The 26,259-nt window shown below is 44.8% G+C and overlaps 1 protein-coding gene across 3 annotated transcripts in view; it reads left to right on the plus strand.

Annotated features, from left to right (window-relative positions):
* The window catches only part of ENDOU (endonuclease, poly(U) specific), a 51,255-nt gene extending 29,561 nt beyond the window's left edge, over positions 1–21,694 (plus strand). For 2 of the 3 annotated variants that reach the window (XM_053298566.1, XM_053298564.1), the window contains exons 2-9: positions 7,805–7,939; positions 8,701–8,730; positions 10,106–10,271; positions 11,189–11,391; positions 13,086–13,196; positions 14,845–14,951; positions 19,536–19,678; positions 21,124–21,694. In XM_053298566.1, the coding sequence (XP_053154541.1) occupies positions 7,867–7,939; positions 8,701–8,730; positions 10,106–10,271; positions 11,189–11,391; positions 13,086–13,196; positions 14,845–14,951; positions 19,536–19,678; positions 21,124–21,238 (948 nt within the window). In that variant the 5' untranslated portion in view covers positions 7,805–7,866 and the 3' untranslated portion in view covers positions 21,239–21,694. The remainder of the gene's footprint in view (positions 1–7,804; positions 7,940–8,700; positions 8,731–10,105; positions 10,272–11,188; positions 11,392–13,085; positions 13,197–14,844; positions 14,952–19,535; positions 19,679–21,123) is intronic. The other variant, XM_053298565.1, reaches the window with a different exon arrangement.
* The last annotated feature ends 4,565 nt before the right edge of the window (positions 21,695–26,259 follow it).

A 26,259-nucleotide genomic window follows, 5' to 3' on the forward strand; every position in this document is an offset into this window, starting at 1 on the left:
CTTACCTAGACCAGATGCACACCAACTCAGACAACAGTGGGTGCTGCCATCACAAAGCAGTGGTAACGCGCGCGCACACACACACACACACGGCAGCATTAATACCCTGCCTCACATGCACAGAGGTTCATCTCTCTCTCTCTCTCTCTCTCTCTCTCTCTCTCTCTCTCTCTCTCTCTCTCTCTCACACACACACACACACACACACACACACACACACACACACACACACACACACACTGTGTATATGTCTAATACTACAACCTACAATTATATAGATTGCAATACAATCTGTGCCATTTCTTCTTTAGGGAGAGCACAGTATAATGTTCAGGAATTCATTCATCCCTTTTAATTATGGAGTTAAATTTTGCACCCCAAGCTTTTGCCCCTTGGGCCACTGATCTTTGAATAAACCATCTTAAACAATGTGAGGTGAATGTTAGAAGACAGAAAAGAAAGCAGCATGGCTGTCCTTCTGTGCCCTTGCTGATATTAGAGGATGAGTGCCATAAAGAGAGTGGATTTCATCCATGTTACAGCTAGTGTACTTCCAGGTGGCTTGGTTTGTGAGAACTGAAAAAGCTCTTCTAATGTTTTCTGTCCTTGAGACCTGTTCCGCATCATTTATGAATGAAGTGCAGTACAGACTGGGTAGTCTTGCAACAAACTGGTGCCACCATCATGAAAAAGAAAGAGCAGAATATTCAGTCATTTCCAAATGTTCTGCCAGCTATTTCAGAATCTGCCCTCTTTTAATTGCACCAGATCGTAGTGCTAAAAGAGCCCCTGCTAAAAGAGCAAAGAGAGCCAGTGTGGTGTAGTGGTTAGAGTGCCGGACTAGGACCGGGGAGACTCGAGTTCAAATCCCCATTCAGCCATTATACTAGCTGGGTGACTCTGGGCCAGTCACGTCTCTCTCAGCCTAACCTACCTCACAGGGTTGTTGAGAGGAGGAACTTAAGTATGTAATACACTGCTCTGGGCTCCTTGGAGGAAGAGCGGGACATAAAATGTAAAAATAATAAAAAAAATAAAGAGGCACCCTTTAAAAGTGGTGATTCTCTTTATTGAGAATGGGGAGAGCAACTGGTCCTATCCATCCCCAGCACAGCATCCCTCCAGGGGCTGTGGCTGGTCGTTGTCTATCTTACATTTCTTTTTTAGACTGTGGGCCCTTTCAGGGACAGGAGCCATTTTCTTTCTTTCTTTCTTTCTTTCTTTCTTTCTTTCTTTCTTTCTTTCTTTCTTTCTTTCTTTCTATGTAAACTACTTTGGGGACTTTGGCTGAAAAGCAGTATATAAATATTCGTCGTATTGTAGTAGACACACATCAAGATGAACTGCTGTACTGTGAATTCTGCATTTCTACAATAATTTCATTTTTGTGTGTGCTAAACCATCTGCATTTTTGTGATATTCTCTTGTGCTCAAATATAATGATTCCCCCGAGCAAAACATGCTTGTACGCAAACCCCTTGTACAGCCTTATGATGAAACCATGATGCTGTGTGACTGCAAGGAAATTGCACATGCACAAGAACAGCTGGGGCCTTTAACTGAAGGAAGATAGACTTCTCTAAATCTGACTGCCCAGATGTGTTTGCCCAGGGCAAAGGGAACAGAGTTAAAAACAGAATTTTGCATGTAAGTTTTGCATATGCTCAATGCTTGGGTTCCTTCAGGGAGCACAAGAATGTCTTAGCCTTCCTCCCAAACTCTTATGCTTCTGGTAGCATGCCATAGTATCCAGCCAGGATCATGGCATTCTGCTTTCTGGAGAGATCTAGAAATGCAGAGCCAGGAGAAAGACGTAGGTGGTTTTGCCCAAAGAAACATACTCCCAGGAATCAGATCATGAGGCGAGTCTCACGATTGGTGAGACTTGCCAAGAGTGGGTTAGTGGGGAGAGCAGGCTTAGCCCCCACAGACGATCAGGCAGGAAGCCCTGGGCAGCTGGACTGGCCGGACGCCCACACGACTGCCGGCTCTGTCATGGAGCCGGCATGGGCTGCGGGGATCGGGGGCCATGCGGTCCCCAGAAGTTCCAGGATGCCCCGCGCAAGCGTGCGAGGCATCCTGGACAGATCCCCAGGGGCTGGGAGGCTTGTTTCAGCCTCCTGGCGAGGGTCTCCTCGTGTGTTGCCGCAGCATGGAGCCATGCTGCGGCAATACACGATCAAACAGACGGGGGTTGCGGAGCACTTGCTCCGCTAACCTCGTCTAAAGGGAGGGCTCCCTAAGCGGATTATCCGCTTTGAGGACACCAGGCTCGCCTGCAACCCCGGTGGTTCTCACGCTCGCCAGAAGGTGGGCTAGGCTCCCTTAGCCCACTTTTTGGATCGTGAGAATCGCCTCACTATGTACAGGGACTATGTAATGACCCTAACCAATGAGAGTGGGTCTATTTGTGCCATCAGAAAATGCACATGGCACAGTCTTGCTGGGCAGGTGCACGTTTGAATACTCCTCCATGGGGTGTGCGTGTGTGTGGGGGGGAGGGGGGGTTCCCTTGCTTTTGAAGAGTTAATATGACAGAGAAGAGGATTCCAATCTATCCTTTTCCCTGCCATGCTAGTTTTCTGTGGAAAGGGAATCTGGTAATATGGGCGAGCATTTGAACACGAGGTTTTCCCCACCTGCATTATGGAATGATATCTGCTGACATCCAGACTACAAAAAGCACATGCGTAAACATGCCACACTAGTGGAAGGCTGTTGCGCTAAAACGGAGCTTGTGTTCCAGAGGAGCAGCGCGCTTGTGCAACAAGGTGCACAATTGGTGCTGTGTGCCCCCTGCTAGGATGCCTCTTCCTCTGTTTACGTCCCATTTGTTCAGGTTTGTTGGTTTGTTTTTTGCAGCAATGCAGTTTTCTTGCTGATGTGCGGCTTCATTGCACAAGTGCTTAATTAGTCTAGCTGTCAGCCACTGTCTCGGGACAGCTGCATGAAGAGCTTCCTCTCAATGTATTAGTGAGTTTTATGGTTTGCTATGGAGCATGGGTCACAAGATAGGTTCAGCTTGTTTGTTAGCAAGCAACACCTTTTATTTCCATTGGTCTGTGGCATATTCTTCTTCTGTGAAAAGGAACTGCAAAGAGCAAAGAAAGGGCGGAAGCCGGATCTTAGATAGGCAAGGCAGGACGCGTCCTGGGAGCACCACAGCAATCACTTCTACTCTGAGTGAGAAGAAGGCGTGAGGCATTGTTGGCTGTGCACTGGAAGTCCATCAGGTCAAAGGCTCCCTCTCTTTCTTCTGCCCCTGCTCAGGGCCCCCACATGGCTTCTGAGTAGTTATCTGGGAGAGGGGAGGTTGACAACATCTTATTCTGCTTCTCCCCACTGGTGTTTTCGGCCAGATTCCCAGGGCAGCCGTTGCGCTCATCTGCTGCTGGCCCTCACCATTGGCCAAGCCGTCTTTCAATGGCCCAAGGCATGCCAGGCACAATTCCTGCAGGGCCTCTGGAGGAAGCGCTCTTGATCCCTCTGGGATCACACCTGGGCTTGCCCTCCAGCCATTCCCTCATCCCCTTCCCTTGGGGCCAGCCTCGGGCATGGCCACCTACCAAGTCCGGTGTGTGCCCCATGATATGATCATCCACATCTAGGGACATCAGGAGGTGTGTGTGCGCATGGCTTTGGACAGGACATCTGGCTCCCTGGGTGAGTCTGGTTGCCACTCCCTGCGGCTCCTGACAGGGACGATGAAGATTTGGAGGAGAGGAGCTGAGCTGGGAAAAACACTTCTCCCTTCTGCCTCCCACCTTTTCCCCTGTGAGAAAGAAAGCAAAGAGCAAGCTGTCACCTGGCCAGTGGGCCCCCTTTCCACAGAGACATCCCGCCCCCATTCATTTATGCCCCTGCATTGAAGCACTGCTGCATGCATTCTCAAATAACTGATAACCATGGTTTCTCATTGCATGAACAAGACCCGCCTGCAGAGCCCACAGCTTAAACGGGGTTAAGGGAGCAAGTGCTCCCTTAGTTCCGTCCCCCACCCCCACCAATCATCTGCCAGCCCCGGGGAGAGGTTCAATCAGAGATTCAAGATTGTGGTGCTCACACAGTGCATTATGGGAGCTCAGTGGGGGCTGGGTGGGTGGAACAATGCGTTCCAGCCCCCGACCTTCTAAGCTGCCGGAGGTAGTGGAAGATCATCTGGGTACGTGATCCACACACCCATCGCCCTCCATGGATCGTCTATGGGGAAGCTAAGGTAACAAAACCTTCCTCCTTGCCTGCCCAAGCCTTTCTCACCATGAGAAAGGACTCATAGTGTTAGTCATAGCATTAAAAGCACAAAAAGAAAAGTATTGCTATGAAACATAATTAGCCAAACGGTTGCCTCAGACAGACCTCTTCCAGGCATCTATCGTCCCCACAGAAACCTCATTTCCTGCGGCAGAGCTTTAACGCTTTCCTGCTTTCCAAATTAAAATCCTCCTCCACAAAAATGCTATTTCCCTGAAGGGGAAATCTTACAGGTACCCTTATGATGCCTGTATGTTTTCTTCTGCAGGCCAAATAGCAACTTGAAAGTAAACTGGGAAGATGGTGCCAGGGAAAGGGTCAACACTCCTCTCCCAGTGCTGTTGTCCTGAGCCTGATCAGTGTGTGTGTGTGTGTGTGTGTGTGTGTGTGTGTGTGTTTGTAAAGCATGAGATCCCACCTAAGTGTTTGCTGAGATCCCAATCACAACCGCCCTGTGTCATTTCTAGTTTTGCTCAGCCAAACTGATAAGAGTTCTGACTCCTCCTATCTGAAGTGTGAACCCTATTTCAGTGCTCCAGATTCTTGCCCATCCCTTTCTCACCTGCACAATGTGGGAACCACCCTAATCTTGGGAGAACGTGCATCTTTGCAATGTTTCCCCACCCCAATGCTCTTAAAAGAAACAGGTGGAAAACTGAGAGATCACAGCCCTTCTTAGCAGTAGCCGCAAAGATTCCCAAATCTCTCTAAGAGAGCAGCCATTTGCTATTCTTGATTCATGCTCTTGTGGGTCACACCTTTTGGCAACAGCTTAAGCCCCAACGAGTCAGACCAGGAAATTCTAACCTGCTTCTTCCCAAGTACATGAGGACAATTGGGCAACACTTCATCTTGAAAGCATAATGATTTCTGACACTATTTAGCAATTTGTACGTTATACCCCTAGGGGAGTGGATAGTATCCATATGGAGCTCAATTCCAGCCAAACTAATGCAATGTAATGGGACTCCCACGGATCTGTGTCAATCCTAAGGAACACGCACATAGTCATTTTTTAATATGTTTTGTTATTTTATTATATGTTTTTACTTTTAAAATCTGTAAACCTTTTACATTTTTAAATCATCTACAGATTTTTTTTGTTACACAGTGTAAAAATGAATACATAACATAAATGTTGTTTGTTTATATTTATATACTGTTCTTTGTCCTAAGATCTCAGGATGGTGAACAACCAGAAAAGAACAATAAAATTAATAATAATAATAATAATAAATTATAGCAAAAATAAAAATAGAATAAACATATCCAAAAATTTAAAGAGAGCAGGGGAAAACTCCTTGGCTCAAAGTCTGAATACCAAGGGTAGTCTACACGCTCCTTGTAAAGGTTGAGCGAGGGAGCCATGCAGATCTCAGTTGTAAGTGAGTTCCACAGCCTGGGGGCAATCACTGAGAAGGCCCTGTCCCATGTGCTTGACAAAACCAACCTCAGCAGAGCCGATCTAGTCAGGTGGGTAGATTCAGCTGATTTAGACGCCCCCTAAGGTTTCCGGGGCCCAAGCCACTTAGGGCTTTAAAAGTAATAACTAGCACCTTGAATTGTACCAGGAAAGAGACTGGCAGCCAGTGCAGTGCCTTCAAGACTGAAGTAATATGTGCACTGCGAGCCGTCCCAGAGATCAGTCTGGCTGCCACAGTCTGTACCATCTGCAGTCAAAATCAAAATGTGCCTTTCCTCACATCCCTAGCATGCATATTCCACTGACGCAGTGGAGAGTCTATCTCTTATCATGAGCAGATGACTGATGGCAAAGAGTCTCGCCCACTGTTCCCTAGCATATAAATTGCTTTGCATAAGCAAAGATGCTTTCCCCAGAGGAATGAAATGAGCAGGGTCAATTTTAAAAAAAGGAGGCATCCTCACTAGAGTTTGATGGTGATGATGTCTGGCAGGAAACAGAAGGGAGTCAGCAAGGAGCAAGAAAACAGGTAAAGTGAGGTTGGATCCGTTCCGGGAAAGCCTTTGCTCGGGTATTCTTGAAGGACAGGTTGTCCCAACTTGGTGCATAGGGAAATGTGCTTGGTGCTTTATCAGGAATGAATCGTTAGTACAAGTGGCTTGAATTGTTCAGATAGAGGATCCATGGTCCAGGCTCCAGGTTTGTGTGCTGTCTCAAACACCATCTCCCTGCCTCTCGCTTCCCCCTGTCCCGCCCCTGCCTGCCCAAGCCTGCTCAAGAGAACTCACTTCTACGAGTGAGGCCTTTCCCTGTGTCCTGCTGCCCTCTGAGGTATGGTGTGGGTCTGCACACAAGACAGGGCATTTCTGTGTCTGTCTGTGGCACCCAGAGCTGTGTGGGATGGCTTTTCCTAAAGAGGGGTGTGTGACCCCACCATCACTGCCTGCCTTGACTTAGGCAGTGAAGATTTTCAGCAAGACTTTCAGATTGTGTTATGCTAAAAGCAAAGTTTGAAAAACCAAACCTATTTTTCAATATCTTGCAGGTGTTTTTTTAAAAATTTAATCTTTTTGTAAGTTGCCTTGATTGTATTATTATGCAGAAAGGTAAGGGAACTGTTTTAGAAATAAAATTATTAATGGAATAAAATGCTATAATAAGTAGTGCCAGTAAAACAGACAATCGTGGGTATTGTTGGCCTTGTAGTCTCACCCCTCTTCACCATAGCCATATGCATCACCCTTCCCATTTATTTATTTGTTTGTTTGTTCAATTTTTAGACCGCCCTTACAAAATAGCTCAGGGTGGTTCACAAACATCAAAGACCCTTTAAAATAATTTAAGAGCACTGGAAGGCCAGGCCGAACAGGCAGGTCTTTAGGGCTCTCCTAAATTCCAATAAAGAATTCAAATTCAATTCTGTCCACATCACTTCTTTAACAGAACAGGTGTGGAATAAGATTATATCATTTTAAATTAAAAGTGTCTCTGGGCACATAGAGAAAGCCTTCCTCATAACACTGTCCGACTGTCACATTTCCACAGTATTTCTCTGAGAGCCGCAAAGAAGGGATCCCATACACGCCTTAGCCCTGAGGCCTCTCTGTTTTGAAATCAAACATTAACCTTGTGGGGCCACCCTATGGTATGGATTGGGTCACCCACACTATATGTCCTGACATGCCCCATCTCCTCTCAGCATTCTGGAAACACAGCTCCATTTTTCTTTCTCAAATGTTAAAGATTATCGCAGCAGTACACCTAGGACATTTTGGAGCCTGGACCTAAAGGCCTTTGGAGGCCCCACACTGCAAGTTAACCACCATATCCATGTGCATATATCATTTAAAATCATTTTAAACATATAGGTTCTTGAGGGCACAAACCACACCACCCAGGACTGACTAAAGAGAATTTGGGGGCGCCCAGGGTGTGTGGAGGCCCTGGACTTCGGCCCCAAAGTCCAGGGGTAAGAGCGCCTCTGGGTTATCGCATATGATGGTGTTCCCCTAGCACTATTAAACTGTATGCTGGTATTTCATACCTGTCTGCCCACACGTCCAGTATTCACCATAACTTGCTGCTACTGTTTAATCCAAATATATCTCCCTCCCCCCGGTATCCTTTCAGCTGTGTATAGTCCCCCCGATTCCTGCCAAGGGCGGTGTAATGAGAAATACAACCCAAGAGATATGTGCCATTGTAATAGCAAATGTGAAAAACATCGGAACTGCTGCGAGGACTACCACATCCGTTGCAGAAAGGGTGAGTGAAATCCTGAACCTACTTTTGTGAAATGTATGGCACAGCTTGGACCATTGCACATCATTCCTCATTCCAAAGAATAGCCCTGACTACTGAGTAACATTAGCAATTAAAAAGGGTGGAATTATTAGCAATAGTATCATTTGGTCCTTGGAACTGGGAAAGGATATGAAACAATCACGGGGAAGTTGTGGCACTGTGATGCACAAAGTCCATGTGTGTGCAATTAAATGCAATTAAAGATACTATACAATACTTTGCAAATTGACAAGTGCTTCCTTATTGCAAAAATCATGTACCTATTTTTGCAAGCAAGTGTTTTGGGAATGTGATGCACATTTTTGATAAGACTAGAGTATTTATTCACAGAAATAAATGGGAAGGTTTTGTACATGCCTGGGGCTGGGAGGTCCATACCTGGTTAATTTATTTGGGGTCTTGAAGCTAGCAGTGCTTAAGAGTCACACTGACATAGGTTACATAGGAGGCTGCTTTATATTGAGACCATTGGTCCATTTAGTATTGCCAAGCCTAACTGGCAGCAGTTTGCCAGGGTTCTGGGCATCTTTCCCGGCCCTTTCCCCTTCCCAGCCCAACTGGCGATGCCGGGGATTGAACCTGGGACCTTCTGCATACAAAGCCGATGCTCTGCCACTGAGCTACAGCTCTTCTCCAAGATCAGATATACATTATATATAGCCTAAGGGCTTTTGATGTGGTTTACACTGAAAACATCATCTCTTCTTTTGTTGTTCACACAGGTGGAAATGAAGTCGGCACTGGGTCTGCTGGTGAGTACTTGTATCATTTGATATAGACAAAGTTTATAGCTGCTGAAACCTGCGGCAGCTGCTGAGACGGTTCACACGGAGGAATAACCGCATGCCACTTTGGAGCAATTGATGGGGGGAAATAAATATCATACATTTCTGTATTTATAAAAAATAGAAATAAAATAAAAGGAAGGCATACATTCCCAGTAACCATCAGGTGACAGAAGAAGTGGATATTTTGATCAACACCATGCAAGCATGTGGTTGCTGACTGACTAGCCGCCACCAAGGTGAGTGAAGGCTGCTGACATCATCAGGGGCTACTAGCCAGTCAGCAACCCAATACTTGCATGGTGTTGACCAGCATGCCCCTGTCACCTGTCAGTGCTTACGGATAATGATGGAATCTCCTTTCCCGCTTCAACTGACACACACCAGCGGCAGGTGCACCCCTTACTGGCCAATGCTGACTGAAACAGTAGATTCCTAATATGGATTTGTATGGATGAATAGGCCTCTTGGCTGGCCACCAAGTGGAAGTAGGTAGTAGGTATTTAGGTCTTGCTGTTAGGACCAACTATGGAATTGGAAGAATTTGGGGATGGGAGAAATTAGATTCCATGACAAATTCCATCTGGATCCAGGTTGGATCCTCTATTGTGCCAGGCTGCTCTAAGCCTGCCTAGAGGTAAGGTAAAGGTAAAGTGTGCTGTCAAGTCGATTTCGATTCCTGGCTCCCACAGAGCCCCATGGTTTTCTTTTGGTAGAATACAGGAGGGGTTTACCATTGCCTCCTCCTGTGGGATCTGAGATGATGCCTTTCAGCATCTTCCTATATCGCTGCTGCCCCATATAGTACCAGCGGGGATTTGAACCAGCAACCTTCTGCTTCTTAGTCAAGCATTTCCCCACTGCGCCTGCCTAGAAGTAGCAAGCATGAATTGTCCCTTTGCTAAGCAGGTTCTGCCCTGGTTTTCATTTGAATGGGAGACTACATGTGTGAGCCCTGTGAAATATTCTCCCCTTAGGGGATGGGGCCACTCTGGGAAGAGCACCCACATGCTGGCATGCAGAAGTTTCCAAGTTTCCTCTCTGGCAGCATCTTCAAGATCGGGCTGAGAGAGATTCTTGCCTGCAACCTTGGAGAAGCCGCTGCCAGGCTGGGTAGACAATACTGAGCTAGATGGACTAATGGTCTGACTTGGAGTGAGGCAGCTTCCTATGTTCCTAGCCTTCATAGGGCAGATTGGGCCCTTTTTGCAGTTCCTCCAGCAGGGCCGTGAATTCTTCATCTCCCCTGAATTGAGGAACCCATGAGGTAGGGCCTATTTATTATGGGCACCTTACTCTACTGTTGCATCATGCCCTTATGCTAAAATTGACTCTCACACAGAGGGATTCTCCAGCAGTGAGGATGCCATCACCAATGAGGACTTGCAAAAAGTATCTGAGCAGCTTCATAAAAGTGACAGCAACAGAGCAGCGGAGTCTGACATCACTCTTAACAAACAACACTTGGCTTCAAATAATAATAACCAAGACGATGAATCCTCAGAACCGTGAGTTCCACACAAACTCATCTGATGCATGTTTAGCTTGATGGAATGCAGAACTGAACATGGTGAAATGAATGCAGACAGTTACATGGCTGTACCTCAGTCTCAATGATAGGAAATATTGGGTTTTTGGAGGAAGAGAAATCTTTCTAGCATTCCAGTTTTTAAATCTCAAAAAATGGAAATCTTCATTGAGATATTTGGTTATCAGATTTATACATGGCTATTCAAAATATATAGCAACCAGAGATCCAAAGATTTTGTTCTGTTAATTGGTACAAGGCATTTGATTTATAAGTCATGAGTGAATTTTTCTCTTTTGGTGGGGGAATTTTCCTCTTCTGCTGGGGTTGTGTGTATCAATATGTTGTTATTGAGTTTCAGTCAAAATGGGGTGAGTTTGGGGTTTTTTGTGGGGGTTTTGGTATGCCAGATATTAAACTTTTTGTTTTCTTAAATATCATTTAAAGCTAAAAGGGTGCAAGTGTTATACTGAGGACTGAAACAAATTCGGGAAGAAAAAAATCTAAAGCCAATTCTAGTTCTTCCACCGTGTCCAGTGAGATTTGATTCCAGATAAATGCATATAGGATTCCCAAGAAGTTATGAAATCCTGTTGGCAATGATGGGAGTTGTAGTCCAACAACATGTGGGGACTCAATCTTGAGAAGCCCTAGTGAGACAATGCTGAGTTAAATGGACCAGTGGTTGCTGGACTCGGTGGATGGCAGCTTCATATGTCCATGCTTATTATGACTAACCTACCTCAAAGGGTTGTTGTGAGGAGAAACTGAGCTCTGTACACTGCTCTGGGCTCCTTGGGGAAAGAGTGGGATATAAATGTAATAAATAAATAAATACTTCCACCTGCCAGAGATAAATGGCCATTGTTAAAGGAGGCATTGTTCTTGATTGTGCAGCCTCTTCACCTACGTCAACCAAGAGAAGCTCTTCTCCAAGCCAACTTATGCCAGTTTCATTAAGCTGCTGGATAACTACCACAAGAAGGTTGGGCAGGGGGAAAAACTCACGGCTGAGCAACTGAAGGAGCAGGATACCTTCCTGGAGGAGATCATGAAGACAGAGGTCATGAAAGGGCTTTATCAATTCCTTCACAAGAAAAGTAAATCTTGGTTCAAATTTACATGTTTGACAACTGTAAAAATTTAGAGATTTATAAAATTATGAATGGAGGGCGAGAGAGCGAAGATGTTTGGCAGAAGGTTGAGGATGGAAAAGGAAGCACTTTCCCCCATACACATACCCACAACTGATACAATTCTTCGGCCATAATGAGGTCATTCACACAATCAAAAACTGTGTTCTACCCGGGTTTGGGAGCTGTGTGTACTCCCAGTTTTCAGTTGTGTGGAAGCAAGGTAGGAGGGAAACCTGGGTAGAAGTGATTGTGTGGAAGCCGGGTAGGAAGAAAAGCTACTCAGGTTTTCCTCCTAACTTCTTTCCACACAACCAAAAATTGGGAGCACACCCAGCTCCCAAACTCCAGTAGGTTTTTGGTTGTGTAAATGACATCAATATGTGGTAATGAGTGCTAGCTTAGGGTCAAACTAGATGTGACTTTAAACTCCTGATTGATGATGATGACAACTTTGTAAATAGCATGTGCATGGCGACACAGTCTGAACTGGGACTGCAGTGGGGATAAGAGAGCTTTAACCTTTCTGCCAGCTGCAGTCCCCATCTGGATCACTCCTGCATGAATGCTATTTACCCTGGAATAAAAGCCTGTTCCAGGGCAAAGAATGCATGCAGAGCTCCTGATCCAGACCATGCCTTATGTCTGCTATTTAACGGGGATCATGGGTGGGTGAGGGGAGCAAGCATGCCATGGCCAATGATATGTTCAAAGTCACACTGAGATTGGCCTTCATATGGCTTAAAAAAAAGAGATTAGATTGATTTAGTCTATGAATGGCTGTTAGTTGTGACAGCTGAATGGAACCCCCATGTTCAGAGGCAGTGTACCTCCAAGTACCAAATGTTGGGGACAAACACCAGGGGGAGGACTCTTGCCTTCTTGTGGTGCTTATAAGCTTTCCAGAGGCATCTAGCCGGCTCTTACTGGCTGGAAACAGAATGCTGGACTGGGATCCTTAGTCGGCTCTAACCCTGAAAAATGTTCTTCTGTGTATTGGAACAGTTATTGACTTGGGGGCAGCCATTAGCCACTACTTGAAATAAGATCCCACAATAATCTATTAGGGCCTTCCCTGATGCACTTCTTGCCCTGGAAGAAATGTTGAGTAATAATTGGAATGGCTAAATGACATTGCCTCAGCAAGTGATTTCCTTGTGGTGGTGGTGGTGGTGGTGGGGAGTTTTCAGGAGCAATGCCTGGGCGAAGGTAAATTATCGATGCTCCCCCAAATGGCACAACTATTGCATGCATGTTCTTTGGAGTAAGAAATTGGTTCCATAGGTTGTGGGCACTAATTAGATGCTGGGTGTGAGGTGAGTACTTCCACCTCCTCCCACCACATTGTTTTCTCCAAATAAATTTTTTGCTCTTTAAAAATCTTTTCAATAATGATGTGGAGGCTTTGTATTCCTTCTCTCCAGTGCAGATGATCCATACGTGACAGTTAAACTGGTGTAAAGATTTTTATCAGTAAAGATGCCTTGAGCTCTCTCTCATTTCTGTTTTCCAGGCTACCCCATCGATATAAACCCCGTTTTTTGTCTCTTGTTTTGCAACACTCCTGGAAGATGATTAACCCCTCTTCAAGATGTCTCATTGTGGTTTCTTTTGACCAGGAAATGACTCTTTGTCCATCTCTCCCCTTCATTTCCTACCAGATCATTATGGCACAGAGGCAGAGTTTGTTGCTGACCTCAAGGAGATGTGGTTTGGCCTTTACTCCAGAAGCAATGATGAGGATTCCAGTGGCTTTGAGCATGTCTTTATAGGTACAGTTGCAAACTTTATGCCCCCACCCAAAGAGGAAGCCCCCACTGCTCTTATATGCATTTTCTATTCCTATTCACAGCTATGATTTGCCTCATCTTCTGCTGCTGTGGCATCATTTCCTTTTTCTTCTTGAAAGCACTTCTTCACTGCATGATCCCAGCTAATCAGGGATCCTGTGGTGAACAGGATGATGTCACAAAACCATATAGCCAGTTGGATTTGGCTACAAGACGCCATCTCCAAGGGCAAATACCTCCCCTCAACCATTGTCCTCATTTTGAATGAGGGTGAAAAGGTATTTTCTCTATTGACAGGCAATGCTTCCAACTTTGCCATACCAGTATCTTTGTTTTGCTACTGGTATGGCAAGTAGCAATAACAGTAGCAAGGCAAAAAACTGTTTGTGGGCCATTTTTAGTGGAAAAACTGCAGGGAGCGGGGGAGAAAGAAAACCTTCTCCCCTGCCACCCAAAATTTCTGTTTTCATTTGCTGCCTCCATGGCTGCAACATAAAAGCATAAAAGTCCAACATAAAAGCATTAGGGACAAACTTCATGTGACTGTCGCATCATGGACAATTGGCCCTAACAGTAGTACATCGAAACCATCGTGACTTGATCTTCTAGATCTCCTCCTGATACAGAGCACACACATGGATTAGTCAGAAGTCATCTGCACTCGGATTGAATCTTCTCCCTATAAATATGGAAGTTCCTCTGCCATTTCTTTGCTGGCGTAGCAAGATATGCACACATTGTTGTAGCTGTAACCCCCATGGTTCTATGGATTCCTTGCTCCTAGATTAGGTATAACAACATATCTTTATCAAAACTCAAGTGCCAAAGCAAAGTAAACTCAAATGCAAGAAGGCCAACCTTCTGGCAGGTGACACACCTCTGTTGAAAAAAAAAAGGATTCAAAAGCACATAGGGACTTACTTTTCATTCAGAGGATTTGGCAGGGGAAATAATCCAAGCTGAAAGGGAGCATAAGGCTATGGAACTCTTGTCTATTTTGTTTTTCAATCTGGTCTAAACATGTATCCTTGGACAAAAGCTCAAAAGGGTGTGTAGGGTTAATGCTGCAGTTACTTCAAGATCCTCTCTGCCAAATGTTCTGCTTTCTTAATCACAGCTACAGAACAAGATTCTCCTCACTAATGCCATTTCCCCCCTCATACCAATACTCCAAAATTTAACTTGTGAGATAACCTACTTTTCCAGTACCACATTATATGAACTGTATATCCTATAGACAAACACAACCAAAGAAGCTACATCAAATATTGGTCAGCTTCACTGGACATCTCCACCTCACTGCTCAGGTGATGGGAAAACTTCTTCAGTTTTATGGCTGCTGTTTTTTGTTTTTTTTTAATGGTGGCAGCTGGTGATGAGTGGTTGCCCTTCCAAAGCCTGCATTTTGCATGGGGACGAAATAACAGGCAATCATCACTGAACAGAGTCAATATTAGTGAAACAACCCCCCCCCCCCACTTTTGGTTATTGTCTAGAAGCACCACTAAAATGTGCATATGTAGCATTCACTTTGAGGTTGCTTGCAGCTGAAAACAGTAAAAAACAAAACCCACCAATGGTATGCTTTGTAGTACATAATCTATAAAAGAACAAATTCTTTATTATTTAGGAGAAATCAAAAAAGGAAAAGTAGCTGGATTCCACAACTGGATTCATTTCTACCTGATGGAGAAACAGGGCTTAGTCAACTATTTCAGCTACAGCTATGATGGCCCGGTGAGTACTGCTACAAATCTTCCAGACTCGCTAGAAAACAACTCAAGCTTCTCAGGGGTTGGTTTTATGTTGTTACATTTTAAAAACCTAACCCTCATTTAATTAGGTGGCTAAATCGGCGAGTTTGCCATTGTGATCCTGGCGCAATCCCAGTGGTTCACACGAGCGTGCAAAACCAGGATGGGCTCCCTTAGCCCGGTTTTACATGCTCATGTGAATAGCCTCAGTGACTGGCCTAAGATCACCCAGCAAATTTCATGGCTTAGTGGGATTTTTAAGAGGCTTTTAAATGTTTTATCTGCTGCTTATATCTGGTAGGTTCTTTAGTTTTTATAGTTCTCAGTTTTTAGCTTTTTATTAATAACTTTTAATTTGAAACTATTTTTAATGGAAATTTTAAATGTGGTTTTAGCCTGGCCTTTAAACTTGGTTAACTTTATTAATCTTTTATTTTACATTGCATCTATTTTATTAATATTGTGAGCCCCCCAGAGCAGTAGTATACTGGAGGGGCAGGGTTTAAATATTTTAAACAAAGAAATACATTCAAACCCAAGGCTTCCTGGTCTAAATCCAATATGCAACACTTTGGGGCATATTTTATAGATGTCCCATCAGCTCTTGATAATAGGTAAGCCCTCCCTACAAACAGTAGAGATGCTGTTCAGTTCTGGAATCACTGCAGTTCAGTGGCAGACAATTTGCAATGGCAGAATCCCCGGATAAATGGATATAGCATATCTGTAAGATTGTTTTACTGGCACTGCTCCTGTTCCTTTAAGAGCACCCTGGCATGCAAACATTAAACAGGAAACTCCTTTTCTGGCATGGGGCTAGGAAAGGCTCCATCAGTTTAATTTCTTTATGCTGGACTACTGATAAAGGCAGAGCAGCTGGAACAGTAAACATGCTGGCCATCCTGTTATTAGCTGAATGGAAGGTTCCAGAAAAGAAGCCTGCAGAAACTGGGTGGGTGGTGGGACGATGAAGAGCAGACCAGGCTACTTCAAGAAGAAATATACTGGTGAGCTCTTTTCCTTCAGTTTTGCAGCTTCAGCTAGGAAGCAAAATCCTGGGCCAGCAAGAAAATGACACAATGATCCCTTCGGCACTACATAGCAATAGTGCTATGGGCAAGCAGAATCCCTTTAAATCAAAGCACGGCACCTACCTGGATCTTCAGTAGGTCAAAGGGGAGGGCACTAGGTAGTGTGAGCCTATCATATTGGCCATCTCTGGTCGGGGTGGAGAAAGAAAGTTCAGCTTCCACTCATATAGAGCCAGTGTGGTGTAGTGGTTAGAGTGCTGGACTAGGACCGGGGAGACCCGAGTTCAAATACCCATTCAGCCATGAGACTTGCTGGGTAACTCTGGGCCAGTCACTTCTCTCTCAGCCCAACCTACTTCACAGGGTTGTTGTGAGGAGAAACTGAAGTATGTAGTACACCGCTCTGGGCGCCTTGGAGGAAGAGCGGGATATACATGTAAAAATAAAAGACTGAAGTGCCTCTATCAAGGTTAGTACTAGGATGAAAGCGGGGTGTTTAGATAAGTGTAGATGATTACATTTTGTTGCCAGCCTTCTTTTAATTACTGCAGTTACTGCTTTAGAGAGGTTACTGGAGTGTTACAGAAAGCAACAATTACTACCACTTTTCTTAGCTCATTTAAGGATAGGAATTACACAATAATTCTTTTAGATTGGTTATATCTCTTCCTGGGGATGAAGATAACTTAGGGTGAGTTTGCTTTTGAGCAGGACCAGAAATGCTTTTTTTCTTCTACTATCAGTGATACTGGCCAATGTGTTCCTTCCAGATTCTGTATATAGTTGAGCAGTTCTAACTACAGATATGGGATTACTGGGGAGAGGTATCATACTTCCGGCCCCCTGCTCTATAGCATATCCTATCTACCAGGAATGTTGCAGAGAGAATCCCTTGCATATTGCACCAGTTGCTAGGGTGCTGATAAAGGCAGTAGAGCAGGGAGAATAAAAATGTAGGTAGTCCTATAAATAGCAGAAAGGAAGGGCCCAGTATTGCTATTTGCAGGCCAGACTTGTTGAGGTTAACTGTTGCTCTGTGCAAAAGGAGAACTAGAATACATATGCTTAATGCTCTGCTGTAGCTGTGCATTGCATGAAAAAAGTAAGGGCAGGAGGAGAGCAAGGCAGGCTTTCCTCCACCCCTTTGTCATTTTGGCGACTGTTCTGATCTTCAGAAAGCAAGAAGAGCCCTGCCAGATCAGACCAAGGATCCATTTAATCCAGTACTCATTTTGCAGCAGTGATCAGTCACCTCTTCCCTTAACCTCCCTCCCTTGTTTTATATTGTTGTCTTAAACAAACAAACCTAATCATACCAATAAAAAGACAATTACTATCTGGCTAGATATCTCCAGGAAGCTCACCTGCAAGCCATGAAGGCAACCATTCCCCCCCACCCCGCCTGTGCTTTGCCTCCAGCATCTGGCATTCAGAGGATTACACCAGACGTGCCACCTGCATATCATGGCTAACAGGAGTCATTTCAGGAGTGTAGCTATAATTGAGTGGATGGGTTCAAAGAACTCGGGACCCCCAGCTCCAGCCCTCCCTATTTTCTTCATTATTTCCCTCACTCCGAGGGGGCTGCTGGGGAGAGGGGCGAACACAGGTCCCCTCTTCCCTAGCTACACCCCTGAGTCCTTTCCTCCATGAATCTGCATAATTACTTTTCTAAAGCCACCATCATATTCATAAGTTAACTATGCCTTGTGCAAAGTAGTACATCCTTTTGTCCGCTCTGAACTTCCTAGTAACCCACTTCATACAAGTGCCAATCTGAGATACTTTGGGGTGCTAAGTGAAACAGCACAACCCTCAGAATCCAGGAACTTCTGGTCATGGCAACCCTTTCCCCTCATTCCATTGGAAACAGTGGCATGCACTCCAATATGACCCTATAAGATTTTCTCCACAGCCATGGAAACCATTGGCATCTCTCCCCAGGTTCCTCTGGTCCTTGAACCAGCACTCAAGCCTTGAATTCCGAAGGCTCAGCAACCCACATCAGTGGGTTCCACTAGGTCTCTCTTCTCCATGTTCTGACCTTACCTGTTTCCCCGTCCTTCGTGGCTTCCCCGTTTGATCAAGTCTTTGTCTCTACTCATCATTTTGATAACCTCAATATACAAGACAAGTTGCTTGCATCTGCTCCTGTTCCCTACAAAGTGCTGACCTAGCCTGCCACCTAGGGGTGTGTAGTGGTAAGACCGGGCTGGTTTATGAATTGCCTTTGTTATTACATACACACAGTTCTATTCCTCCAAGGGCGATACATAGAAACCCTCTTATCTTCACAACTGTCATTTGAAATAGGTTAGATTGAGAAAGCTTGACTGGCCCAAGATCACTCAGTGAGTTTTATGGCTGGGTGGGCTTCATCGCAGATTAAAACCCCTGTCTCCCCAGATCTAGTCTGAGGCTTTAACCATGCTGGCTCTCTAACAATATTTGGAGCTTTTCAGTGGGGTGAAATTGATTACTAGGGTATTGGTACCATATTTTATCCAGTCCCTGCTGCTGCCTACACCAAAGCTCTTCCTAAACTAATATAGTTGTCATAGATACTCCCTTTAAAAACAATCCAAATACAACATAATTTTAAAAATAACACATCAAAACCGCAGTTACAATAGGAGATAAAAGCAAACAGATTGGGGATTAAAGTACACATTTCAAAGACCTGAGAAAACAAAAAGGTCCCGCATTGCCAAAAGGACCCTAAAGTTGGTATCAGATGAGCTTCTCTGAAGATTCCACAGCTGGGGCACCATCATGGAGAAGGTCTGTTCTCCCCAGTCAGGGCTGGCTCCAGAGGGCAGGGGGAGGCACATTCCACCCCCACCTGCCCCCCCAATTTCTGTTTCAAAAATCTAACCTGTGGGACACAGTCATCGCCCCACCCAGAAATGCACTTTGCCCCTTCTGTGCCCCCTCTCAGTCCCCCCCCCCCAGCGCCACCGCTTTCTCCCATTGCCACCTGCTGCTCCCCAGAGGGTGGGGGCACCTGGAGGAGGACTCCAAAGATTATCTCAAAAGATGGGCAGGCTAGTACGAAGGTAGGCAATCCTAATATGTCATAATTCAACCCCAAGAAGCCTTTCTAAGTTTTTCTTTTTCTTTTTAAGTCTTAACCATACAATGGAATGTAGCTGATTGACTGTGTACTTTCTTGACAAACTGGAAAGTTTGTCTTCCTGACAGAAGAAGCCCTGCGTACTGTCAGATTTTGCACCCCCAGCAGAAGGGACATGAAGCATAGCTCAGAGAATATACAACCCTCTTCAGCACAGTATGAATCCTTTCTTCACTTCACACAAAGCAAGCATACCTATAGTCTCCTGCCAGACATGGGGGGTGGGGGGATGCTGCCATGCTGCCTACACGTTACCTGTGTATTGTAATTGCAAATGCTCATCTCTTCAGGCACAGGATAGAAACTATTCTGTTTTACAGCTCCAGTGGAAGCTTGACACATTTAATTGCTGCCTCTGGGAATGCTCCCCAGCCTGAATGTTCTGTTTCCTCTTTCTTTTTAGTGGACTTCGTACCCAGATGTGCTAAGCTTGCAGTTCAGCTGGGATGGCTTCTACAAGAAGGTTGGAACCGCCATCATAGGAAGTAGCCCTGAATTTGAATTCGGCCTCTACTCACTGTGCTTCATCGCTAGGCCTGGGAAAGTGTAAGTATCATGCCATAGATGAGTCTTCCTTGCTTTTAAAAGATGCAGTGCCAACAGTACACTACAAGTTGATGGCCTTCAGAATTTCTGCTCCCTCTAAAGTCACTAATATAAATGATCTAATTATGAATGAAACCATAAGAATACGAGAATTGCTTTGCTGGATCAAAGCAACGACCTCTCTAGCTGAGTACTCTGCTTCCAATAACAGCTAACCAGATGTATCTGGGGAGCTTATATATAGGGTGTGGAGGCAACAGAGCCCTCCCATGTTGTTTATCTCCAGAACCTGATGCTCAGAGGGATACTGCTCTTGAATATGGAGGTTCCATTTAGCTATCATGCCTAATAGCCATTGATTGTCCTAGAAGATGCCAATATCCTTTGTTGTTTCTGTTGAGAGATGGTTGGGTATGGATGAAGTTTGGCACTAGGATTTGGGAGGGAGTACAACACAGGTAATTTTGGAATACTAAGCAATGATGTACACCAATATTCCTATATGAGTTACTTTTTCATTTGTAGGCTCAGTTTTATGAATGATTCTGCTCATGTTCAGGTCACAGCCCAACACAAGCTAATTCAGCCTACCTTTTGAAGCTGTATTGAGCTGTGAGCCAGGCTGTGATCCTTTTATAAGACTGGTGCCCCTGATAACTGAGCAAACGGACACCTTTTAAAGTGGTGATACTCTTATATTTTCCAGGGGTGTCAGGAAAGCAACTGCTCCTGTCCAATCCCAACACAGCATCCCTCCAGTAGCTGTTGCTGGTGTCTATCTTATGCTTCTTTTTAGATTGTGAGTCCTTTAGGGCAGGAGACCATCTTATTGATGGATTTATTTATTTATCTATGTAAACCACTTTGAGAACTTGGGTTGAAGAGTAGTATATAAATATTCATAGTAGTAGTACTACTACATGAGGACGGCAGCTGGTGGCATTTTTCAGACTGGAGGGAGCTAATTATCAGAACTCTTGCCTGTTCCAAATTCAGTACTCCAAAAACCTTCAGTTTGAGATGAGAGTTAAGATGCTTTACATTTTCACTCATGCTCTAAAAAGAATTGGAAATTGCAAGTTAAGGTGTCCATTTTAACTTCTGTGCCATATAAGCTTTGGGCAGTATACCAATATGTTAAATAAATAACAAGCTGTAAAGACTTTGTACAATTTGGTATATGATGATGGCTTTAGAAATGAGGCTCCATGCATCCACACATTGTCTTGATCAGAGATGCATCAGGCAGAAATTCATCAGGGGCAACTCTAGGAAATGACTGGGGAAGCTGCACCTGTTAAATGTCTGCCTGGATGCATCCTTCCCCTGACCAATGTCCAGATGAAAGCCCAAGGCAAAGCATGGGTGCACGGAGCACCCCCTTTTTTCTTTTGCCACACAATAAAGGTTCTGGCATAAGATTTTATGTTTTTTTTCTTCTCCAGGTGTCGCCTGAAAATTGGGGGCCATGATCTGGGGATCCAGACGTACACCTGGGATAAATCCACTTATGGACAAGGCAAAAGGTACATTGCCACAGCGTATGTAGTGTCCCTGTGAGGCTGCAAGATCCTGATTGTGAAAGAACATCCTGAATAACCAGATGTGACCAACTCAAAGGATGCTTCTTGTGCTCCAGCCCTCACATGCTTTTCAGTGGACCTATTCTTTGATCTTTAAATGCTGCATTCATATTTCTGAGCTTGCCCAGTTCATGTGAAGTGTGCAGTAGGGCAATGAGACTGTAACTCCTGTGACTCATCTGGCAGCTATGGACAAGTGGAAAAAAAAATCACATGAAACAATTCATGCACTCGGTAATTTCCTGGTAAGAGCTAGCACTGAGTTTTGCTCAAAGCAGCATCTGAGTGAATTCATGCAACATGTCTTGAGTAATGGAAATGTTTTTGGATAAAACTAGTTGAAGATGTCATCGTATGTTTCCACCAACTATCATCTAAAGCAGAGTAGGCAACCTTGACTCTCCAGCTGTTGTTGAACTACAACTCCCATCCTCCCCAGCCACAATAAATTGTGGCTGGGAATGATGGGAATTGTAGTTCAACAACAGCTGGAGAGTCAAGGTTGCCTACCTCTGACAAAAGCAAAAGTTGAGGCAAACTTGGGTAAAACCTCTGAGAGCTTTGGCAGGAAGCCCAAATAGTTTAGACTAGACTTAGTGACATTCTCATGTGGGTTTTGCACATCCTTCCGTGCAGTTAAACAAACAGAATCAAATCAGTCATCAGAGTGGCAAGGAAGAGATTATATTCGTTGGAGAGATAATATCTCAATATTCAACACAGCCACTATATGTTTACAAATGCAACCCTGAAGAGGGCGCTTTGAGCCAGTGGCACATTGGTTGGGGCAGACGCATTCAAAGTTGAGTATTCCACCAAGCCTGCATATGCCCAAGTGTCTTTGGTCTCTCCTGGTGGATTTGCTCCTGAGCCTCTGTAAGTACAGTTGAAAAGATTGATGGTTAGACTTAAGCCAAGGAAATCCATGCAGAGCCATAAACCAAATGGCTTGCCTTGGACAAGCTGTCATTTCTTAATTCCTCATCTTGTAATGTGGGGAATATGGTGTCCTACCTCACTGACTGTTTTGAGAATAAATGAGATTGATCCTTGACGGCAAAGAAATTTGCATATTAAAATGCTATTAACATTACGAATAATGTAATTGTTTGATTTACCTAAACCTCTCCTTGTTTGTATTTCACATACTACATTATTCAGCTGCCGTAGTTCTTTGGCAGAACGCTTGATGCTCACTAACTACACTACTGAGTTAAAAGAGTTTTTACTGCAGTTTTGTGGCACTTTTATTTCATAATCTACACTGTGCTTTCAGGCAGTAGTTCTTGCTGCATCATCAGCTTGGGGTGTGAACCTGGCCCAACCCATTTTCCTAGAATTTTCTAGAGAGTTTGGAAAGTGGAATTTCAAATTTTGAAATCTGAATTCACAGTTCAAACGCAAATGTTAAAATAGTTAACATTCTAAATGTGAGTGGTTTAGGATAGGTGGGATTTTTTTTTTATTTGTTTTGATTTTGTCAGTCATCCAATATGAAATCTCACATGCTGATGGAAATACTAAATTCCACTACATGTTAACTAGCCAGCACCATCAAATGACAGACAAAGAAATCAAATATGAATATCATCAATCACTGCTGCTAAATACTGGGTGAATATTTGCCAGATATTTGAATATTCAGAAAATATTCCTCATAATTTGCAGAGGAGCATTTTGGAGTGCAAAGCCATTTCCCCCTGCCTACAGCTGTTCTAGAAGAGTCTGCCTCTTGTATGCAGGGTGACTGCCAGCCACTTGGGGGTGCTGATGCCACATAATTGCCTGACAAGTCACTTGTCTGACTTGTTCCACGTTCTCAGGATTCTGTTTTTCTGCTAATAGCAAGAAAACCCTCGAGTCTGAGCAGGGGAGGGCAAAGGAATGGAAAGATACCCCCCCCACACACATACACACACACCCCTTTCTCATCCAGAGATACCATCCCTTCCCACCTCCCAACCCAGAACCTATGTTCCCTCCAACCCCTCAGATACGCCCCCCCCTCCACTGACCGGGGAAGAAACATCAGGTACATGTTACCTCCTCATCCATATTTACTTGGTTTGATATGTTATATTATCCCATCTTGCGGCAGCATACATGTTTCTTTCAAACAACATTTGCAGGCTGAAAGGATACCCAGCATGCCCATGAACTGGCATGTGTGTGTCAACCTACCCTCAGCTGGGAGCTCACTGAGTGAAGTGCTTCCCATACATATCCTGATGTTTCATTCTAGGCTGTGGAATGCACTCCCCACAGACATTCATGGTTCAAATACATTATTGGCCTTTAAAGTTAAGTGTGCCATCGAGCTGGTGTCGACTCCTGGCGATCACAGAGCCCTGTGGTTGTCTTTGGTAGAATACAGGAGTAAAGTAAAGTGTGCCGTAAAGTCAATTTCAACTCCCAGTGCCCACAGAGCCCTGAGGTTTTCTTTTGTAGAATACAGGAGGGGTTGACCATTGCCTCCTCCCACGCAGCATGAGATGATGCCTTTCAGCATCTTCCTATATCGCTGCTGCCCAATACAGTACCAGCAGGGATTCAAACTGGCAACCTTCTGCTTGTTAGTCAAGCATTTCCCTTCTGCGCAACTTAAGATGACAGAATACAGGAGAGAGAGCCCTTATTTGTTTGGTCTGTTTAAACTGTTTGTAACTGTTTTAATTGCTCAGATTTTATGGTTTTAAATTTGATCTTTGAATGTTTTGTTTTAGTTTGTAAACCGCCCAGAGCCGTTGGATGGGGCAGTGTAGGAATGTAAATAAATAAATAAATGTCCGTCAAGAAATGTACTTCTAGAACAGGGGCGTCACACCCATTTAGGTTCCCTGTTCTGGCCCTCGGCACCCCTGCCTTATTCCATGCAAATAAATCACAATGGCCGGGTGGCATACTGATGGCGACTCGCCTCCTATCATTGGCCCTCACATGCTTGCTTCTCCCTCCTGTTAATGGCCCTGTGAATGGGATGTTGGTGATCTGCACTGGGACCATGGCAGGGCAAGTGGAAGGGGCCTTAACCTCCCCATTCCATCATAGTCCTCAGAGGGGCTCTTACCCCTGGACTTCCGGGCTGACGTCCAGGGCCTCCACAACCCCTGGGGGTGGGCCCAAATCCTCTTTAGTCTGCCCCAAGTGGTGTGATCACCCAGCCGAGCATGATGATGCTTAATTTATGGGGGGCGGGGCGGGCTCCAAAGGCCTTTAGATCCAGGCTCCAAAATTACCTAGGTGTACCTCTGATAGTATTGATCCACACACCCCAGCACTATTCACTCTTGTGTGTGGGGGGGGGGGGGAGGTGAACTTCAACTGGCTGCTCATTCAAAGCAGCAATAACTTGAAATAGGCCTAACTTGCAGCCTAAAGTATGCCATCTACTTGAGTATGCAGCAAGTCAATGTACTTTGCGTGTGGGGAGGCTGAGGTAGGCAGACATCAGGTAGTGTACTTTGACAGTGGATTCTCTTTCAAAAGCTCCGTTCTCTCCCTGCTCTTACAGGGTTTCCCTACCGGGAATAGACCTGAGGAAGGGAAACACTTGCAAATGAGTGTCTAGCATCAGGAAGCGGAGCTGGCAAATTTGTGTTTATCAGATTGTGTTGGATTGGCATTTGGGTGAAAATGATTGTTTCTTATGTTCCCGCCTTCCTCGAAGAAGCTCAGGAGAGTATACTCTCCTCCCTCCATTATATCCTCACAATAACCCTGTGAGGTAGGTAATGAGTGATTGTCCCAAGGTCACCCAATGAACATCATGGCTGAGTGGGAATTTGGTCTCCCAGGTGCTAATCCAACATTTTACCCACTACACCGCACTTATGGATGCAGCTTCCCTGAACACCTGGTGAGTGGAGAATTTATTCCTCCGATTCATTTGGGTTTTATTATTTAATCACACACCTGGTCTACATCCTTTTATAATCTGTGCAGTTCTCTTCTGAATTCTTTCCATCTGAACATCCCTCTCAAATGTTTGTGTCCTGCATTTCAAGGGAGCTTGTCACAGATGGGACCGTAGCTCAGTGGTCGAGCATCTGCTTGCATGCAGAAGGTCCCCAGGTCAGATGCATGCCCTGGCCCCTCCGGATAGCGCTGGGAGAGACTCCTGCTTGAAACCTTGGAGAGCCATTGCCAGTCAAGGTAGACAATGCTGAGCTAGATGGACCAGCTATCTGACTCAGTACAAGGAAGCTTCCTATGAATCCTGTTTTTTAAATGTCTGCTGAGTCCGAAAGGTCATAGGAAGCAGGGTTCCCTCTAACAGGGATTCCCAGATGTTGTTCACTATGACTCCCAGCATCCCCAGCTGCAATGGCCTTTGGCTGGGGATCATGGGAGGCGTAGTCAACTTCATCTGGGAATCCCTGTTAGAGGGAACACTGATAGGAAGGGGTTATTTTTGGAGAGGAGCTGGGAAGGAGGAATTCTGCAGAAAACTGCAAAAGTTATGCAGATTCTGGAAGTAATCTCCCCCATCCCCCCCTGCCCACTGTGCATCTGGTCCAAATCCCTTTTTGAGTATTTCATATTTATTTATTAATTAAAAATTTCTTGTATACCGCCTCCTTCAAAGACCCCTCCAAAGACTCTAGGCAGTGAACAACAATAGCAATGCCAATTAAAAAATAATTTAAAAATTAAAGGGCAAAAGCCTGGCAAAACAGGTGGGTCTTATGAAGGGCCTTAAAAGCAAATAAGGATGGTGCTGAACGAATCTGGAGTGGAAGAGTGTTCCGAATAAAAGGGATCTGGTTCATATAGTTGGATCTGGTGCATATTTCCTCAGACGTACACACTGCTGTGTTGAATAACACTACTCTCAAGTAAGTGTGCTTATGATATAGGATTGCAGCCTTAAAGACCACTCAGGAAATAGTCTTTAATGATCTTTTGGTTGGTCTTAGGACCAACCAAATGGTACAAAGCTGTGAGCAGCAAGCTTGTGAGTCCTCCAGAACTCTTCATCAGAATTCATTCATACCAGAT

This window comes from Hemicordylus capensis, chromosome 2 (assembly GCF_027244095.1).
Source record: "Hemicordylus capensis ecotype Gifberg chromosome 2, rHemCap1.1.pri, whole genome shotgun sequence".
Classification (NCBI taxonomy): domain Eukaryota; kingdom Metazoa; phylum Chordata; class Lepidosauria; order Squamata; family Cordylidae; genus Hemicordylus; species Hemicordylus capensis.